This window comes from Bos grunniens, chromosome 5 (assembly GCF_055505025.1).
Source record: "Bos grunniens cultivar Pamir isolate PY7600 chromosome 5, Bosgru_T2T1.0, whole genome shotgun sequence".
NCBI classification, from domain to species: domain Eukaryota; kingdom Metazoa; phylum Chordata; class Mammalia; order Artiodactyla; family Bovidae; genus Bos; species Bos grunniens.
The window spans coordinates 25507606-25527189 of record NC_141169.1 but is presented as its reverse complement, the minus strand read 5'-3'; the positions used below and the strand labels follow the sequence as shown (position 1 = coordinate 25527189).

At 37.2% G+C, this 19584-nt stretch overlaps 1 protein-coding gene across 2 annotated transcripts in view; it reads left to right on the top strand.

Annotated features, from left to right (window-relative positions):
* The window catches only part of FGD6 (FYVE, RhoGEF and PH domain containing 6), a 103411-nt gene extending 86233 nt beyond the window's left edge, over nucleotides 1-17178 (top strand). For both annotated transcript variants that reach the window (XM_086399106.1, XM_086399105.1), the window contains exons 12-21: nucleotides 563-631; nucleotides 1169-1252; nucleotides 1978-2057; nucleotides 7871-7973; nucleotides 8459-8605; nucleotides 9628-9730; nucleotides 11618-11745; nucleotides 14480-14608; nucleotides 15217-15365; nucleotides 16940-17178. In XM_086399106.1, coding sequence (XP_086255232.1) covers nucleotides 563-631; nucleotides 1169-1252; nucleotides 1978-2057; nucleotides 7871-7973; nucleotides 8459-8605; nucleotides 9628-9730; nucleotides 11618-11745; nucleotides 14480-14608; nucleotides 15217-15365; nucleotides 16940-16976 — 1029 coding nt within the window. In that variant the 3' untranslated portion in view covers nucleotides 16977-17178. The remainder of the gene's footprint in view (nucleotides 1-562; nucleotides 632-1168; nucleotides 1253-1977; nucleotides 2058-7870; nucleotides 7974-8458; nucleotides 8606-9627; nucleotides 9731-11617; nucleotides 11746-14479; nucleotides 14609-15216; nucleotides 15366-16939) is intronic.
* Nucleotides 17179-19584: the final 2406 nt, after the last annotated feature.

The window sequence follows — 19584 nt, the reverse complement described above, 5'->3', positions numbered from 1 at the left end:
TTTAAAAACATGCATGATTTAAGTCACTGTAACAAGAAGTCCAATTCAATTAGGAGAATGGCAATGGACCCCACAGAGTATCTGATTAAATAGGATCGTTTTATTGTGTAATATAGCTGACCTCACACAGCTTTAAAGACAATTTCATTTCAAATCTTTAATGTAAGAGTGAATTTTGAGAGGAGGGGAACATTATTGATGTTTTGATGCTCTTCTTGGAGCACAAAAGTGGCTGAGGGAATGAATTCAGGAAATTTACAAAGTGCAATTGTCAGGATGTTGGCTCAGCCTGGGGATAAAGTACACACTCAGTCAGTTACATTTTAGACCCCATGGTACCCCTGGGGTCAATATTGGCTTTATAGAATTCTGCTGGCTTATCCAATTCCTAAATGACTGTAAGGGTTTTAAAAGAAACCATGGCTGTAAAAAGCCACAAGGAAACTATGCTACCCAGCCTTCACACAAAACATCTGGGTAAAGAAGGTTGAAAAGGAAATTACGTGTATACATATATTGTAGTTGTGATGGTACTAAATGGGTGTTCGTTTGGATGAATCAGGTTTTTCTCAAAGAAGGAATTCTGATGAAGCTGTCTCGGAAAGTCATGCAGCCCCGAATGTTTTTCCTGGTAAGTGGCCATGTGTGTTGCTGTTGAACCCAAGGCAGGGGTAATTGCTTAGTGAAAGGAGACCTTTGTTCAGGCCAGATAAGCTTGGCATGTTCAAATAGCAGTTTTAGTGGGATCTTTGATTGTCTGGAGTGCTTATTTGCATGTCAAGTATAGGAAACAAAGTCTTGTATGGTGCATAACTAGAAATTTACTTCCTTTTTGAATCTAGTTTGTTTCATGTCTGATTTGGAAAAATTGATTCTGTCGGTGTTTTGTTCTGGCAGATTATAGTTCCTTAGTGGGATTTAGAATTCAGAAAATGTCAAATTTCTTATAGAACTCGGAAAGACAGCGCATTTTCCAGAAGTTGCCTTCTAGTAATATTATAATAGAACATTCTAGGTGGTTCTGATTTTATAAGCAGAATCTAAGGATTTTATTGAGAGAGTTTGAAGCAAAGAGGTAATTTTGTTCCTTTATTCCTGTGTCTTATCAGTATCTTTGTAGATAAAATTTCTTGCTTTACTTTGTCCTATGAAATGTTTCTACTTTCAGTTTAATGATGCCCTGTTGTATACAACACCAGTGCAGTCTGGGATGTACAAACTGAACAACATGCTATCTTTGGCTGGAATGAAGGTCTGTGCGTCTGTTAGAAGATATATATATATTTTTTTAACCCAGATGTATTTAGAGAAAAATCCCTACAATGATCATTTTCTCATAATCCTTCTCTCTTCTGTCTCCATGCGTTGCTGTTCATGTGTTCACTTATTCATTTTTTCCCTCATATATTAATTTAGTTACAAGATATTTCCTGAGAACTGCTATAAACAAAACATGTTAATGACTTAGTGAAAAATACAAAGATGAATTGAAACAGGATTCTTTTGTCTCCACCTTTGCTCTAAACCCCCATGAGTTTAGCAACTAGTGGGGAAGCAAATACACTGCATGTCAACACCTATAAAATAGATGGTAATAAATAATCACTATAAAGGCACAAAATTTGTGGGAGCTCAGAAAATAAAGAACATGTAGCTTTTCATGGGACATGGTGGAGGGATAGTTGGCAGTGAGAAAAGAGGGAGACATGAGGAAGTCTTTCTGGAGGAAGAGCCAAGAATCTTAACAGAGTGGGTCACATCTGGCCACACTGAGATGTGGGGAAAGGCATTCTTGGTAGAGGGAATAGTGTGAGCAAAGGCCTGAAGATGGGAAAGTTGGGCCTTTGAGTATGTGGGTGTTTACATTCATCTGGAGCATAGAGCATATGAGGGAGAGCGCTGGGCAGTTTTAACTGCACGTCAGAGATGAGGTTTTCCATAGGAGATGTCTGCTCAGTTCGTTTTGCTTTCTTCCAGGTCAGAAAACCCACCCAAGAAGCATATCAAAATGAACTTAAGATCGAAAGTGTAGAACGTTCCTTCATCCTCTCAGCCAGGTACATTTTACAAATACGTATAAACATTTGCCAGTGTTACAGGCTCAGATACCTGCAACGTTTTTCACATTAAGGTTAACAACTAGACTTATTTTCCCCCCTTCTTTTCTCTCCTAATACCATACAGTTTACTTTTTCTTTTTTAAATTTATTAATTTATTTGACTGCGCCAGGTCTTAATTGCGGCATGTGGGATCTAGTTCCCTTACCAGAGGAACCAGATCCCAGCCTCTCAGCATTAGGAACGAGGAGTATTAGCCACTGGACCATCAAGGGAGTCCCCCATGCAGTTTACTCTTGATTTACCATGTAGGGAGAATGTCTGAGAGCTGATGCAGTAGTATGCTAGAAGCACAAATATTAAAATGTTCCTCTGAATGGAGTAATAATGCTAAAAAGTGCTTTGCCAATCATTGTTTTTGAAGTGGGTATTTCAAATCCTTTTACAGTGATATGGAATGTTCTTAAAACATCTAGCACTTTATATTTTACAAGGAAGTTTTTGTATAACATTCCAAGGTCATAACAAATCTATTGAGGTAGGTGTCATAAAAGTGAGGAAGACCAAGTTACAGAAAAATTGAATTGTTTTCTTAAGGCTGCATTGCTGGCAAAGTCAGGATATGAATAGAACTTTTTTTGGTTTTAAATCTGTTGTTACTATAATACCACTTTGCCTCCAATAGAAACCTACAGTGATTTGTGTGTACAGCGAAATATATGACCATAATGTAAATTAAGTGCTGAGGAAACCTGAAACTGTATGACTCATACAGGTACATTATTCAGGTTTGGCTAAGTGCCAGGAGTGGCTGTCTGGCAGGATTTGACTGGTGAAGGGAAAGACACCAACAGCTCTAGCTTGCTCTACTGCCAGATCTGGATAACAAGTCTGGGTGGCTCTCAGACTTCACCTTTGATGTAATCAAAATAGCAGCAAACCCTTACATGGTGCTTACTTTGTACTTGGGACTGTCTTGAGTACTTTCTGTGTATTAATTCATTAAATCTTCACAATAAATTTTTAGGTGAGTTACTACTATTATACCCATTTTATGGTGAAAAAAGTCAACCAGCTATTAAGTAGCAGAGCCAGTGGAGCTGAAATTTGGATCTGACACTAAAATTCATTCTTTTAACTGTTCTAATATTGCCTGTGTCCATGGATGTGAAGGCCTCAGACCAAATGTGCTGACTTCCCGAATCAGACCACAGGAACAGCTCCCTGGGTTGTGTCACTCTTCTGAAACAGAAAGGCCACTGCTGTCTGATACTAAATCTCAGGATGACAGGGGAAGACAAATTCTTGTATTCTGGGTTTGTCATGTGCTTCCCAGATGCTGGCTGGAGCAAGCAGAGCTCTGTCAAGGGAGCGAGTACTTGAAGCATCCTCCAGATCAGTATTTAAAATGCGAAAGTAGGGGACTTGCCTGGTTGCTCAGTGGTTAGGACTCCACACTTTCACTGCTCAGGGCCCAGGTTCAGTACCTGGTTGGGGAACTAAGATCCCATGAGCCGAGCAGTGCAGCCAATTTTTTTTTTTAAAGAAAGTGGGAAAAAAGCTTGATCACCTGGAACTGTGTGATTTTTCCCCTTTCTTTTCTTTCTTTCTTGAATTAGTACAAAAAATGCAAAGAACATCAAGTCCCTGTATATCAGGTTGCTGGCGAATACTTTAGCTTGGTTCTTAAAATAAAAAAATTTATTTTCAAAGATCCAAAGAGGAAATGCTTATAGGGAAGTTAAGTTTTCAATTGCACTTAAGTTTTCTAACTAAAATGTGCTTTGATAAACAAACATTCTGTTTATTAAAAATTAAACAATTCAGAAAATGATGGTCAGTCTTTCTTTCTTTGGTTGCCTATCAGTTAAATATCTAGATGTTGTGTGTTTTTTCAGATCTGGCTCCTAGAATGATCTAGTAAGATCACTGAATTTTTAAGTGTGATGGGAAACTATCCAAAGATTTAAGCCAAGAATTGGTGTGACCTCATTTTTCATGTTTAAAAAAGCACACTATCTGCTTTGTAGATGACAGGCCACCAGAGACTAGAGTAGAAGTTGGAAGACCGGTTAGGAGGCTGTCGATGGTGAGGTCTGGACTATGGTTAGACTGAGGTCTAGCCTTCAGTTAGATTTGATGGAGAAAGGGCAGTTAGGGATAGCCTCCCTCAAGTCCTGTGTCTGTCGAGTTATGAAGGGTAAGTAGGAGTTGGATAGCTTGGCAAAGAGAAAAGGAGGGGGCTCTTGGCCACTAGGAGTAGTGGGAACGAAGATCCTGAGGTGGAAGGCAGCATGGCGTGTTCGAAGAACTGAAAAGCCACTGCGTCTTGAACATAGCAAATGAGAGGAAGAGTGACCCGAGATAAACCTGAAGGGACGGGGAGAAAAGTTATGCAGAACTGTCTTGTGGATTTTGGTCTTTAGCCTAAGAGCCACAGGAAACCACGGAAAGATTATACAAAGGAATGATTTGATCATACTGGCTTTTTAAAAAGAATATCTGGTTACTCTGTGGAGAACAGTTTGAGAGGGAACTGAAGGCGGTGAGTAACGGGACAAAGGAAATGAGAGGCAGTAAGATTGAGTCTTTAGCCTGGACAACATATCAGGTTGCTGCGATAGGTAACTGAGAGCTTTGGGGAGAAATCAGGAATTTAGGTTCAGATGTGAATGTGGAAGATCCCCTGGAGAAGGAAATGGTAACCTGCTCCAGTACTCTTGCCTGGAAAATGCCACAGACAGAGGAGCCTGGTGGGCTACAGTTCATGGGGTCGTAAAGAGTCGGGCACGACTGAGTGAGTGAGCGCAGGCTCACAGGTGCATATTGAATATGAGGTGCCTAAAAACCATCGGTCAGCACAGAGGTAGTTTATGCCAGGAGCTGGATGTCAGAAGGGAGACCAGACTAGAGGCATGTCCTGGGGAGTCATCAGTTTAGAGATGATGACCGAAGGTAGCAGACTGACTGGGAGTGCACAGGGAGACCACAGACTTCCCTGTTAAATCCTGTAATTTTTCCAGTCGCATGTTAGTCATCACCTCTGCAAAGCCTTCTCTGCGACCCAAATGAGGTAGTTTACTATTTCTGAATTATTTATCTACTTTACCCTTACTGTATTATATGGTAATTACTCGTTCTTAGGTCTCACCTCAGTTGGGTGTCAGCACTTGGAAGTGAAGGGTACTTTTGTGCCTGGTTCACAGCATCGTGCCTGGTCCATGGAAGGCTCCCAGTAAATGTTATCAAGTGAACTGAAATGATGGGGCCTTTGGACCCCAGAGTAGCATCCCACAGTTAACACAAGAAAGCCATAGTGTGGCAGGTCGAGCACACCAGAAATCCCTTCTATTGGAGAACTTTTTCCCTTAGAAATTCTTTCCAGTCAGTGGAGAAAAGGTGCTCGGTTGATGCAAATTTGCTTTCTGGCAATGTCCACATTCCATAAAGAAAAGAATACTTGGCTTAACTGTGTTTTCTTAGGAGGAAGATGCTGATTCTTCTCTTAACCATGTCACAAAAGCAGGGCTAGAATGTCTGCACTTGATGCTCGAGGCGAATGTGTGTGGTCTCTGAGACATGTTTTATCAAGAGCTGATAAACATTGTTTTGGCAAAAGCCCACACAAGAAAAAGCCAGGAATAACTAAACGAAAGAACAGCATATGTGACATGATTTGCAGTCGAATCACATTCCACATGCTCCCAGGGCTCCAGAAAAATCAGACAGCAATCCTCAAATTAGCCATCTGCCTCTCTGCTTTCTGTTACCTTTTCCAGTGAAAAGTTGGGGAAGGAGAGAAGGCAGGGGGGACAGTAATATTTTATGAATGTTTACCCGGAACCTGGACCTGTGATCTCATAGCATAACTCTTCAGAGGACAGGAACAGGAGCTAGAGATGGCCTGGTGGTGAAGGGTTCCATCCTTAGCCACACCTGAGTCTGATACCAGGTCACCATTTAACACAGCAGCCTGTTATCTAAGGCATCGCAAGTGATGCAGCGGTATAGAATCTGCCTGCCGATGCAAGAAATATGGGTTTGATCCCTGGGTCAGGAAGATCCGTTGGGAAGGAAATGGCAACCCATTCCAGTATTTTTGTCTGGAGAATCCTACGGACAGAGGAACCTGGTGGGCTCCAGTCCATGGGGTCACAGAGAGTCAGACAGGACTGAGCACTTGAGCATCCTGAGCATCATATTATCTAAAGCAAATTATCTAACTGTTCAAATCTTCACATTGCTTTTCTATAGATGGAGATGGTGTGTGAAATTGGGATTAGGGGAAAGAGATATTCCTCTGAGGATATGAGGTGTGATGGCATTTGCACAGAGAGCATTCAGCACAATTGGCAGATAATGTGGTAAATGTTAAATTAGCGGCAGCTAGTGAGACAGTGATGGTGGAATAGTAGAGGTAACAGGTGGGTTTTGTTTGGTTTAGAGAGATGGGGCTATTTCTATTTTATTCTGGTTCTGATATATAATGAAACTTTGAAAAATATACTAGTTTTAAAATTTTGTTTGTAAACTGGATGCCTTCCTTTTAATATCCGTATGAGTGCATTTTCTAAATGGTACTGAAGCCATTTAGTTGGAAGGTTCATTTCTGAGAATGATTATGGTGGGGAAGGTTAAAGTATCTCCTTGATGTGCTCTGGATTCATCAAAATATGCCTATTTGTATAATTTTTTATGATGGAATTTTTCCTTTTAAAGTCATTACTTAAAAGTTATGCACTTAAAAATAGAATGAGGACTACAACGAACCTGCATATTTGGTCACTAAGACTCAAAAAATTACCAAGGTTCTGCCACAGATTTTCCTTTTTTTTAAAAGTACTTTAAAACATATGGCAAATATCAGGTCATTTGACTTCTGCATACTTGAGTATGCTTCTCTTAAAAATAAGAAAATGCACATTTTCTTACACAGTAACATTCCCATTATTATAATGGATTTTTATTATGATAGAGTTTTACATTTATTATTAAATTCTCTTTTCTCTCTACAAAGACACACACATACACACACAATACCTAAAATGTGTCTCCCCTCCTGAGTTTGCAAAACAAATGCACCGATACTGGTAATGATTCTGAGTCACCATAGAATTTTTTTAGAGGGCCTCTTTGCAAAAACGTAGAACAAGAACGCATTTTTCTGAGCAGGCTGTCCCCCTATTTGGCCCATTTCTATCTATATCTGAGTCAGACATTCCTGATGAACTGAGGGTAAGAACAGAAAACGTGATGGACTGAATTGGTAGAGGAGCCCTAATAACCACTGAAGGCTCTCTACCTTATTAAACACTTCTTCAGCTTCTGTTTATGACACCAAAAATATGTTTCCTTTACTCTACTGCCCTTTCTAGAGTATTTAGTAACCTAAAAATATTTGGCATTCTGTGTTGTAAATTTGGATTTGAAACTTGATTCCTTGGAATATTTTTTAAAGCTAGGATTATATCTCAGGAAGCTCCTTGGTTATATAAGTAATTACAGTTATTAATTGCATGAATAGCCCTTAAATTGAACAAAAATACTTCCAAATTTAGGAGACTTCAAAAGCCATTCAGTTTTAGAAAGTGGTATCTTTGGAAAGAAGAAAAGTGTTGTGTTTGCTAAAATGCCATATGTTCTTTAAATGCCCGCTGGTTATTTGTGCCCAGAAACCTCCTAGTTGTTGCCTGTGACTCACATTGTTGGAGGGTGGTGGAATCTGTTGCCATGGCAGAAGGAAAAAAAGTAAGAAAAAGGCAAAGAATAAGAGCTGACATCTGGCTGATAGAACCTCTTTTGCCCCCAACAGTTCTGCCCCAGAAAGGGATGAATGGCTCGAAGCCATTTCCAGGTCAATAGAAGAGTATGCCAAGAAAAGAATCACATTCTGTCCTAGTCGGAGTCTTGATGAGGTATTGTTCTTTTCCTTCGCATGTTTTTTAAGTGCATTTCAAACCATTTTCACCTTAAAGAAACTTTTCCCAGGGGTTTAGAAAAGCAGCATATGCTTCACAGAAGGATTGGGTATGTGCATAATTTCAGAGCCTAAATGTTTATTCTATTACTGTCTCCCTACAAATCTAGGATAGTATATAGTGCATTCATATTTTTTCTGGTTATAAAACCTCACTGTAGAATATACGGTAGTATAGTTTGAGGAAGAAACTAATCAGCTGTCCTTGCACTACCACAGGCAATGGTAGTACAGTTTTGCACTAGAGGATTGTTGGAATGTAGCTCATCTTAATATCCTGAGAAGATGAAAAATACAATTGTTCCTATTTCATCCACATCCTTAATGATACCGTCAGAATTGTGAGCCGCCAGTGCAAAATAAAAAGATTTTAGCGGTAGCAGGCAGTGTGCCTAGAAATAATCAGAAGTCCTTCTTCTACAGGCTGACTCAGAAGATAAAGACGAGGTTAGTCCTCTTGGATCTAAGGCTCCCATCTGGATTCCTGATACCAGGGCCACCATGTGTATGATCTGCACCAGTGAATTTACTCTCACCTGGAGACGACATCACTGCCGGGCCTGCGGAAAGGTTGGAGAGGATCACACTCTCTTCCCTTGTGATTTTCAATAGCTCCACGCTGTACATGGTGAAGAAGTGTATTTCCCCTTGTAAACCATTGTAGGGTAGGGAGGAGAGAGATACTGACTCAAGACTGGTATCCCCCCCTAAACATTTAGCATGAGGCAATCTTGTTAGGAAACTTACTCCTTCTACCCCAAGATTACTTTAGGATGTCAATAGTAGAACATGTTCATTTAAAAAAAAACAAAAAACTAACAAATTGACAATTAAATAGATGCTCACATTTATAGGTAATTATTGAAACTACATTTGTCCCAAAACTACGTTCTTAACAGGAGGAAACTTTCAGTGTTGAAGTTACCCTTTGTGATGTTTCTAAGTTTTCATAACATGATCAGTAAAATGTGCATAGTAACAATGAAATCAGAGAGTGACTGTAAAGATTTAATGGATGTTATTTAGAGAGCATTTAATACAGGCCAGACACTAGGAAGAGGTACAGCAGAGGTATTCATGGTTGCAGCAGTGACAGTGATGATGGCACAGCTAACATAGCACTTACTACCCACCGGGCAGTGTCTAAACATTTGCACCTGTTAACTCCGTTAGTATATTATTATCTGTCATAAGCAATCAATGATAATCTGTGGCCTCTTCAAATGTGGTAGTGTGTGTGAGTTCACTACATTCCTCTACTGAGTTGTTATTGAGACCCAATGACTATGAACAGGTTTTGAAAAGTAGACTGGGCTATAAATTGTGACTGATGGTTTAGATACAAACGAGTCGGCAGTCCAGGTTTGATGCACGATACTGGATGCTTGGGGCTGGTGCACTGGGACGACCCAGAGGGAGGGTATGGGGAGGGAGGAGGGAGGAGGGTTTAGGATGGGGAACACAGGTATACCTGTGGCAGATTCATTTCGATGTTTGGCAAAACTAATACAATATTGTAAAGTTTAAAAATAAAATAAAATTAAAAAAAAAATAAAAATAAATGAAATGATTTAATTCCAATGTGTTTGCAGATTGTATGCCAAGCTTGTTCATCAAATAAGTATGGCTTAGATTACCTGAAAAATCAACCAGCAAGAGTATGTGAACACTGTTTCCAAGAACTGCAGAAATTAGGTAATGTATAAGTAAAGATTTAACTGAAAATTCCTTTATGCCCCAGACGGTTGCAAAAAACCTTCTAAAAGAATTGTCATAGGGCCTATTAGCAATATAATTGGTGATACTTCTCTCAAAATATTAAGTATCTTGCATTCTTAACTTAGTTAAGCTTTTTCTTTCTTTTTTTAAAATTTATTTATTTTTACTTGGAGGATAATGGCTTTACTGTTTTGTGTCAGTTACTGCTATACATCAACATGAATCAGCCATAGGTATACATATGTCCCCTCCCTCTTGAACCTCCTCCCATCTCCCACCCCTCTAGGTGTCACATAGCACTGGATAGTTAAGCTTTCTTCATTCGTATTTGTGATGATTCCAGGAAAGGTTGCACTGAAACTTTATTTTTATTCGGAAAAGGGTTTTGCTAAGGATTCTAATTGTAGAAATATAATCACAGGATGAAATGCTTAGAACAGTTACAAGGGAACTTTAGCTTCTAAGTAATTTTCAAGTTTCTAGTTTCACATCTATGTGTATTACAAATCATTTTTGTCAATCAGTCAAGTAGTTCTCTATAAAAACATACCAAGTGGCACTTTGTTAGCCTTATTCTATTCACTTGGACTGATGTGTGAGGTTTTAACCTACATCTAAATGTGCAGCTTTTTACCAGCTATAAAATGATGAGTTATATCTGCCTGCAGTTAAGATGAATGCAGCTCAGGTTTACATTTTGAGAAAAGATCCGTAGTTAAAATTCCTGAAACTTAGAGGATCTAAACTTTTAAAAGATGATCCTTCATGGCGATGAAGAAAAGCTTTTCATTAGCAGATGAGAGTGTCTAAGTGAATAAAACTGGTTGACATGCTATTTCAAAATCCATACATTAATAGAGGAATTGTTTGTTATTTTCTGTACACATTTTCCAAAAAGAAACACTCACCTGATCTTCTGCCAGCCTTATGTTCCTCCCTCTGTTCTCTGAGTATCTAATATAGGCTCAAACATTCAAAATCCATTGTTGAATACTCCTTTGTCACCCATTTGGTCAATAAATCTTGGCAAATTTATCTTTGAAAAATCTGTCCTGCTCTTGACTTTTGCATCTCCACCCTAACAAAGCCTTCGTTATCTTTCATATGACTGCTGTCCTACTTTGCTAACAGGTTTTTCTCTTGCAAATCCTTCCCCTTTCCTACTGTCAGATTTGGTTTTCTAAATTGAGTCTACTTCCCAGCCCAGAAGGCTTTTGATTTCCTACTGCCTAAAAGACAGTCCTTAGAACCAGTCCTCTTTTTTCTAGCTTCACCTCCAAATAGATGATCTAATTTCATATCTCTGTGCTTTTGCTTATGCTGACTTTTCTTCACAAAGTGTTCTTTCTCCTCTTTTTTGCTTGCCAGACTCCTACTTAATACCTTGATGCCAACTCAAAACTCATTCTTTTCCCAGCTTTCCTTGAACCTCTGCAGTCAAAATTAATTACTGCCTCCTCTTGCCTTATAGTCTCTTTTTGAAAATTTTATGTAATGTTATTTGGTCATGTATTAGATACTAAATGATGTTGTTAGTTTGTTTTTTTTTTAAGTCAAGAGAGAAGTTTTTTCAATTTAGTTTTTTAAGTTGGTAGTACATGAACATGTTTCAGAATTCTAAAGGCATAAAGGGGCAATTCTTTCATATGGTTTGCAGTTGAAAAAAGTAAAAAATAGACAGTGAAAAGTCTTCCTCCCACTCAACTTCCACCCATTTGGTTTCCTTTCCCAGGGGCCTCAGTGACACAAGTCTCTTAAGTATCCTTCCATGGATATTTTGCACAACAGTGTTTATTGACTTGGATTAAATTGAATTGCAGAATGTTTACCGTTGGTTCCATAAGTGTACCTGGTTTGTTTTAGATCACCAGCACTCTCCTAAGTTTGGATCCCCTGGAAATCACAAATCTCCTTCCAGCGCCTTATCATCAGTCTTACATAGTATTCCATCAGGGAGGAAACAGAAAAAAATCCCAGCTGCTCTGAAAGAAGTAAGTGTTTCCATTAAACTTGCAACTTGATAGAGGCTGAATTATTCATACCCAGATAGTACTTTAGTTTTTCTCTCATAAAGGAAGATGCCATTTCCCACCACTGTTAAGACATGCATTTTAATACTGAAGATGGATGTGGCTTAGGCCTCCCTTATCTCCCTTATGACCTGAGTCATTTAGAAAATGAATGTTGAAAGGTTTGGAAAGCATTTTATAGCAGTGATAGAAAGTAAAGATAATTTGGACTTGGGTTGATTTTTAAAATTACTTTGAGGAGACCCCTTATCAGAGGGAAGAAGTCTATAAACTATTGGGGGGATTTTGTTAGCATTTACTCATCTGCATGGCTTATTTTTTCTTAGGCATTAGTAGGTTATATACAACTGATATAGTAGGTTGTTCACTGATAGTAGGTTGTTCTTCCTTCAACTTAACAGAAAAAATTTTTAAGTTTTAATAACCTACAAAGCTTGACCTGCCCCTGGAGTAAATCCATATGCATCACTGATATTCTGTCCCAGTTCCTCAAAGTCAAGTGTTAAATCAGCTGATGTCAAGAGATCAAATAGTTCTGCCTTTCTAGTCATTCCTATTTTGGTTAGTTTATTAATTGGTTTTGTGCCCAGGAAAGTAGCATTTTAAATGTTGTTCTCTTGCTTGTTTGCTGTCGAAGTGTTCCATCATGAAAAGTGGAAGAAAGGAACTCTAAAAATTTGACCAAGATCATGTTCCTTATGTAAAGCTGAGCATATTTTATCATGGTTGTTGAAACACTAGGAAGTGATTTATATAGCCAGTCTCATGAAATAGTAAGAATAGGATTTACAGTTCCATTTGCCAAGTTTCATGTGGAACTGGGTAAGCGGGCTAAGTGAATACCTCTTAACTCTTTTTCTTCGATCACACAGTTCCTGAATCTAAGTTTACATTCAAAAACTTTGAAGTTTTTAACCAACTGAAATAATTTTCAGTTCTTTGTAATTTTTCACTTCTCCATGTTGATGTCACTGTTTATAATTCTGACACGTGCTCCCCTCTTTAGTCAGAACTCCACAGAGTTTTTGGCTACAAAAAACTCTTTATGGGCTATAGACTAGACTCAACCTAATTCCAGTCCTCTTTTGTACATCTTTCTACCCAAGCATACAAACGGGCCTTCCACTTTCAAACCTCTGCTTTCTCCCCTGACTCCGCTGGTTCTCAGTGTCCTCCGGAGTGGCAGCAGCACCACCATGGAACTCACTAGAAATGCAGATTCTTGGGCCCAAGCTGTGTGGAATCAGAAACTTGAACAAGCATTCCCAGTGATTCAGGTGTATGTCTACTTAAGTTTGAAAACCATTGCTTTGTGCCTCTGTGGCCACACAGGGGAAATTCATTTTTCCGATTACATTCTATACAAGTCAAAGTAGTCTCCTTGGAAACCTGTGGTTTTTGTCTTTTGTTTTAAACGGGGGTGAAATTCACATAACATATAATTAACTGTTTAAAGATACACAATTCAGTGGTATTTGGTGTATTCACAGTGATGTGTAACTGCTGTATTGCTCCAGTTTCAAAACTTTTTCATTGCCTCATAAGAACACCCTGTGTTTGTTAAATAATCATTCCCCACCCCCACCCCCGACCCCCACCTCCTGGCAACTGTGAATCTGCTCGTGTCTGTTCTGGATCTGTCATGTAAAAGGCATCATGCAATATATGATCCTGAATGTTTGGCTTCTTTCACTTAGCACAGTGTTTTTGAGATTCAGCCAAGTTATAGCATGAAAGTTTTGTGAATTAGGTGATTAAACTGGTTTAACACTAATTTTTCTTTTAAAAAGATAATAGAGGACTATGCATGATTATTCAATATTGTGATTAGTCTTATATGGCTATTAAATTAATTGTAAAATATTCCAAAAGAGCAATGTACACAATATTTCGGCAATGATAGTAACAGTTAACCTAAATATTTAGTATCAGTAGTATCAGTGTAACTGCATTTTAAGAGAAACCTCCTTTGAATGTAAATGTTGTAGTTTTCCTTTTTTTTAATTACTTGGTAGTCTTATATAAGATGTTATTTCTGTATACAGATTTACTTGCACTTAATAGACATTCTAATTTAACATTAGATATAAATTTTCCACTTGGGACTTTGCTGGCAGTCCAGTGGGTAAGACTCTGAGCTCCCAATGCAGGGAGCAGGGGTTTGATCCCTGTCCAGGGAACTAAGATTCCTACAAGCTGCATGATCCCCTCACCCCAAAAATAGAATTTCCTGTTTACTTATCTGTTGATATAATTTGTAGAAATCCAGAGTTATCGCAGAAACAAAGTTAAAGGTTTAAGTAATTTTCCCTAACACCCCTAAAAGAGAGCAATAAACAACATATACTGTCCCCAAAACACGGCTTTAAAAAGGCATTTTTGTCATTTGAAATTATTATTCATCTCCTGGCAACCCAGAAAACCTAGTGGAACCCACTAAGAAACCTATACATGCAAGCACAGGTAAACCAGGTAAAATTCTGGAATTGCTTCTAAAAGGAAAGATTTTGTGCTCATGGTAATGGCAGTATTCAATCTGTACAGCAGCAGATTTTGAATATAAACAGCTTCATTCTTAAACACGATATTATCATGGTTATTGCTTTCAGCATCAATGATCAAAAACAATTTTGTTATTTTAAATTTTGGTTTTGTCTAAAAACTGTTAAACTGTGTATGGGGTTTGCTTATTTAGGTATCAGCAAACACAGAAGATTCCTCTATGAGTGGCTACTTGTACAGATCAAAGGGCAATAAAAAACCTTGGAAACACTTGTGGTTTGTCATAAAAAATAAAGTACTGTATACATATGCTGCAAGTGAGGTAAGATCTGAAATGTAAACATGAATAATTTGGAGTTTTATTTTATAGTGCCACCTAGAAATGATTAGTGTTTGCCTGGTCTATTTGTCTACACTTTTGCTTTACTTTCAGAGGGGGAGATATTACTGTTGTTTTTGACATGAACAGTGTCCTTGTTTTGTACCTAAAGATACTCAAAGATATTAGGAATTTTCCATAGTGTTAAAATGTTAAGTTTGGGGGATATCATGTGACTACTGACTACTTCACTAAAGGCAGAAGTTTGGTAAGACTGGGGTATGTCACCTTTCTGAGCTGTATTTTTTGCATCCATAAAATGAAAGTAATGTAATTACTCACTTCCCATGGTTGTAGGGAAATAACATGAAATCAGTGAATATGAACACATTGAAAACTGTCTGCTGCCATGTCTGTCTGATGGGTGGGGAGAGGGTGGCCCAATAAATATTGTTGAATAAATGAAAAGTGAATTAGTTGCTAGAATTACCATTGTTTTATATACGTGTGTTTGTTTGAAATTAAGTTAGAGCTTTTCAGATAAAAAGTTGCAGGTCTGAATTCTGTATCATTTTAGAAGTCCATCTTCCTTTGTGTCTTTGTAAATTTAGGACGTGGCAGCTTTGGAGAGTCAACCTTTACTAGGATTCACAGTTACTCAAGTCAAAGATGAGAATTCAGAGTCTAGAGTGTTTCAGTTACTGCACAAAAACATGCTATTTTATGTATTCAAAGCAGATGACGCTCACTCAGCTCAGAAGTAAGTAATTTAGGCTTTTTTTTTTTCATACATGAGATTTCAAATTGTTACTTTAAATGATTGATTTTAAAAATAACCTACTTCCAGGCATGTGATCAACAAAGAATATAAATCAGAGATCCCATTTAGAAAGATTTAACGTATTATTCAAACTCTTTAGAATTATTTTAAAGATAGGCAAGAGTATCTGGAATATTTTCAGGAAGCAGAGAGGAAAAGAAAATAGGTAGTTCTGTCCAAAATATTTTGTGTACACATGACCTCCAAGGAAGCAGCATGAAGCTGCTCTGCTGAAAGGAAGGGAAGCGGAGGTATTTGACCTCTCCTCCAAAGAGGAGAGTTTTCTCTTGAAACATTCTAGGATTTTGGCAATCCAGTGAGTCAGTCGTGCCATGGAACGGCAGGAGCTTAAACAGCTGCTTGCTAACTTACATCTTTGGGGAGAAGGTCAAACACATTAAGAGTCTCTTATGCTTCCCAGTGACTGAGTAGAAGGAAACATATATCATTTTAGATGGAAGGGGTTGAAATAGTCTCTTCAAAATTCTGAAAAGAATATTTATTTAGATGTCGTGAGATTGCTTGACATAGAGAAGAGTATCTCCGTGAAATTGAGGTCCTCTGTGAACAAAACAATTCAGTTCACCTCCCTTTCACTAGATTTTTATTTTGGCCTCACAAAATATGCATTTTTATTTTCACTAAGTGGTGCTCATGTTTTCTCACTAGGCTCTCAAAGTACATGCAAATCTAAAAGAATGCTTTAAATAAGGCTTGTCTTTTATTAAAGGTAGTTACAACTAATGTATCAGAATTAAACATGTTCCCCCTCAATAATAGTCAGATACTATATTACAAATACTCTATAAGCCTTTTTTTTCAGTCTATATTAGAGTTTCGAACCATATATAGCTGTTAAACCAAATGATTACTTCTGTACGGAAGAATAATTTAAAATTATGACACAGCTATTTTTTCTTTAAAAAATAGTTATTTGGATAAAATAGTAATTGCCTACAATTCTGTTAGATATTATATTTCTCATCATTTTCATTTGTGTTCATGATCAGCTGTTGAACTTTTGAATATGTATCTTTTCCTTATATAGTTGACAAAATAGAAATCCCTTCAAGAGAGTTGAATGTAGTTGGATGAAAAGAATCAGCTTAGTTGTTATTTAGAATTAATACAGACTAATTTATAAATTTCTCTTTGAGTTTATTAATATCACATGGGTTGCAATATTTTCACATTACAGAATATTAAAATGTGTTAATTTTAAGGAAAACTTTTGACTTTTAAAAAATCTTATTTATTATGGTATAACTTATATGCCATCTGCATTTTAAATTGACCACTAAAAAAAAATAAGAGATGCACTCTTCAGGTCAAATTTTGGTCCAAGTTACCAGATAAAGGGTAGTTTCATTCATACAGAATTCTCGTTTGCTATAGAAAAGATCTTAAATATACTGTTGGGTAATTGGATCCAAGGGAATAGCTGTGGTCTATAGTATTGTCTTACCGTATGTTGGGTGACTGCATTTTACAGGTCTAACAAATTTCTCTTCCAGGTGGATAGAAGCATTTCAAGAAGGCACAATACTGTAGTTGCGTTGGTTTCGTCTCGTGTGGTTCCAAAAGGGTGGAATTTCATCAGAATAAATGCAGTACAAACATTTTATATAAATGAACAATGCCAAGATGAATCCAACTAAAATCTTCATCAGAGAGATTATTTTATTAGGTATAAGGTAATTTTTTTAAAATGTTTGTTTTTCATGTATGTTATTTATTAAAATTTTAATGTTTACTTAATGGTCAGAGTTATTTCTGAGACTCACACTGTATTCTGAAGTACCTTTTTTTTAGAAACCAGAACACTTACCTTAATACCGTATTAACTGTTTGTGACACGGTCCCTCCTGTTTTCTCAGTGTGTTTTACAATGTTACTTTGTAACATTCTCACCAGTGGTATGAATTTCTATACAGTCTTTGGGTTGGAAATTATGATTAAACAGCTGATGAGAAAAATGTATGTCTTTGAATCCATACATTTAGATGAATTTTTTTTATCTTTTAATGGAAAAACATATGGCCAATTGCTACCTCAGTAACTGAAACAAAATTCCAGTAAATTGTCTAAAGTATTTCTACTGTTACGTACCTCTTGTGCCATGAGATAATGTTATATATCATCAAGGAATTACTGCAAAGGGATAGAATCTGAATTTTCACTTAACTCAATTGTGAGTAGGAAAAAGAATGTTTCCATTTTCAGGGTTACACAAATAATTAACTCTATGGCCTTTACATTAAGTCTAATCTTTAAAAAAGAAAAAAAAAAACTACCATTTCAACACAAACATAAATGTATTATTTCTTTAAAAAGCAAAATATGGTGAGTATATTATATAATGTTTCTTGCTCTTCTAGATGTTCTGAGCCCAAGGTAGTAGAGAGGTATTTGTATATAAAAAGAATGTTACATTTTCTATAATATTGTGATTTTTTTAAATGAACTGGAATTACCATATCAAAAAGCACATATTCTAAGCCAGTATTAGAAATTGTATAGTAATCATTTTTAAAAGATTTTTAAATACCACTTTGTGTTATGTCCTCTCTGGTAATTAAAGTATATTTTTTTATATTTTCCTTTAAACAGCTGTCAGCATACCTCATTAGGAAGGACTTATATTCCTATTTTGGTTCATGTATTGTTTAATATATGAACTGCTTTATACATAAAATTGATGAGCAGAAGTAAAATTAAATTAACACTATGATTAAAGTCATTCCTGATGTTCATAAAATAAATTTACTGACTGAGCTTAAATGAAATATAAAGTATCTTCAAAGGCAAGAAATTCCTTTGAATAAAAGGCTCAAGAAATTTCCCTTCTGCTGTTATATAAAGAATTTCCTAATGCAGTATTATCTCTGTGACTGCCAAGAGAATTGCCGAGCGCCTCCTGAAACCCTTAGAATGTTGGTTGCAGCACCAGGGTCTCTACATCTCGATTTTGACTGCTGTCATTTTCTGGCTATTACTTGCTGTGGAATCATTTTAAACCCTCTTGCAACCTCACATACAGTCCTTACATGTTAACTTCCAAGTCTTTCTGTTAGCTGTAGGTAAACTAACATTTCTTTGCATCTCATTAACTTTAACCAAGATAGCATAAATAAGGCTTCCACGTTAAAATCCCTGCAGTTTTTAGTGTGTCCTTTTTAGAGACCAAGGTCATGCCTTATGAAGTATTTCCCTTGGTTTCATAGGATCAGCATTTTGTAAAACAGGTTACTGGGGTTCCTCTCTCCTCCTCTTGAGCTTTCAACCTTCTGACTGCAAGGTTTGGTCTAATCGGAATCTGAAAATTATCAGCCAGTGGCTATTCTGTCTTTCCAACAGTTGGCTGAATCAAGAATCAGTTAAATATTTAAGAAACAGTGCACAGACTTCTGATAATTCTAATTACATGTGAAGCGCATGTATGATTATGCTAGTTGGCTTAGGCCCATGGAGGGCTTTGAAAAATATAAAATATGGTGCCTTTTGAGGAAGCTATCGGATTACCAGCCCCCCCCACCAGATGTTTTAAATGTGAAGTAGTATTACATTCCCTTTCTCCCTTATCAATCCTTCATAACTTCACTGAAGCTGATCAATTATTTAACCTTGCTCATTCAATGTCAAATGAAAAGCCTGATTATATATATTTTGTTATAAAGCTGTCAATACTTTTAAAACCACTCTTGAAGCTAACATTTTAGCAAAAAAAAAAAAAAAAAAGATGTTGTATGCACTCTATAAATGAGAAGAAAGCATAAACAGTACTTAGACCCCAGTAGTGCTTAGTGTATTTTCTACATTGATATATGTGCTTCCATCAAATCCTTTTCAAGTGTCTCCTTTTATTCATAAGGAGAAAGAAGAGTAGTTATAAAGTTCAGTCCAAAAGGATGCTTAAGAAACCTAGACAAGAGATGCCAGGTCAAACTAGGGGAAGGCTGGCCTTAGTGTGTGTCTCTAGGCAGTGCTGCTCCCTTATCTGTGGCAGCTTTAAACATAGAGGACCCACCAGAGTCTAAGAAAATGAGAAAGTTTATCTTTGGTATTTCTGAACCTCTTCCCAACCTCTTTCCCCTTGTTCCCTAATGTACCCAGTATCCTGCTATTGTCTTTTCCCAAGATACATCTCTCTTTTAATAAC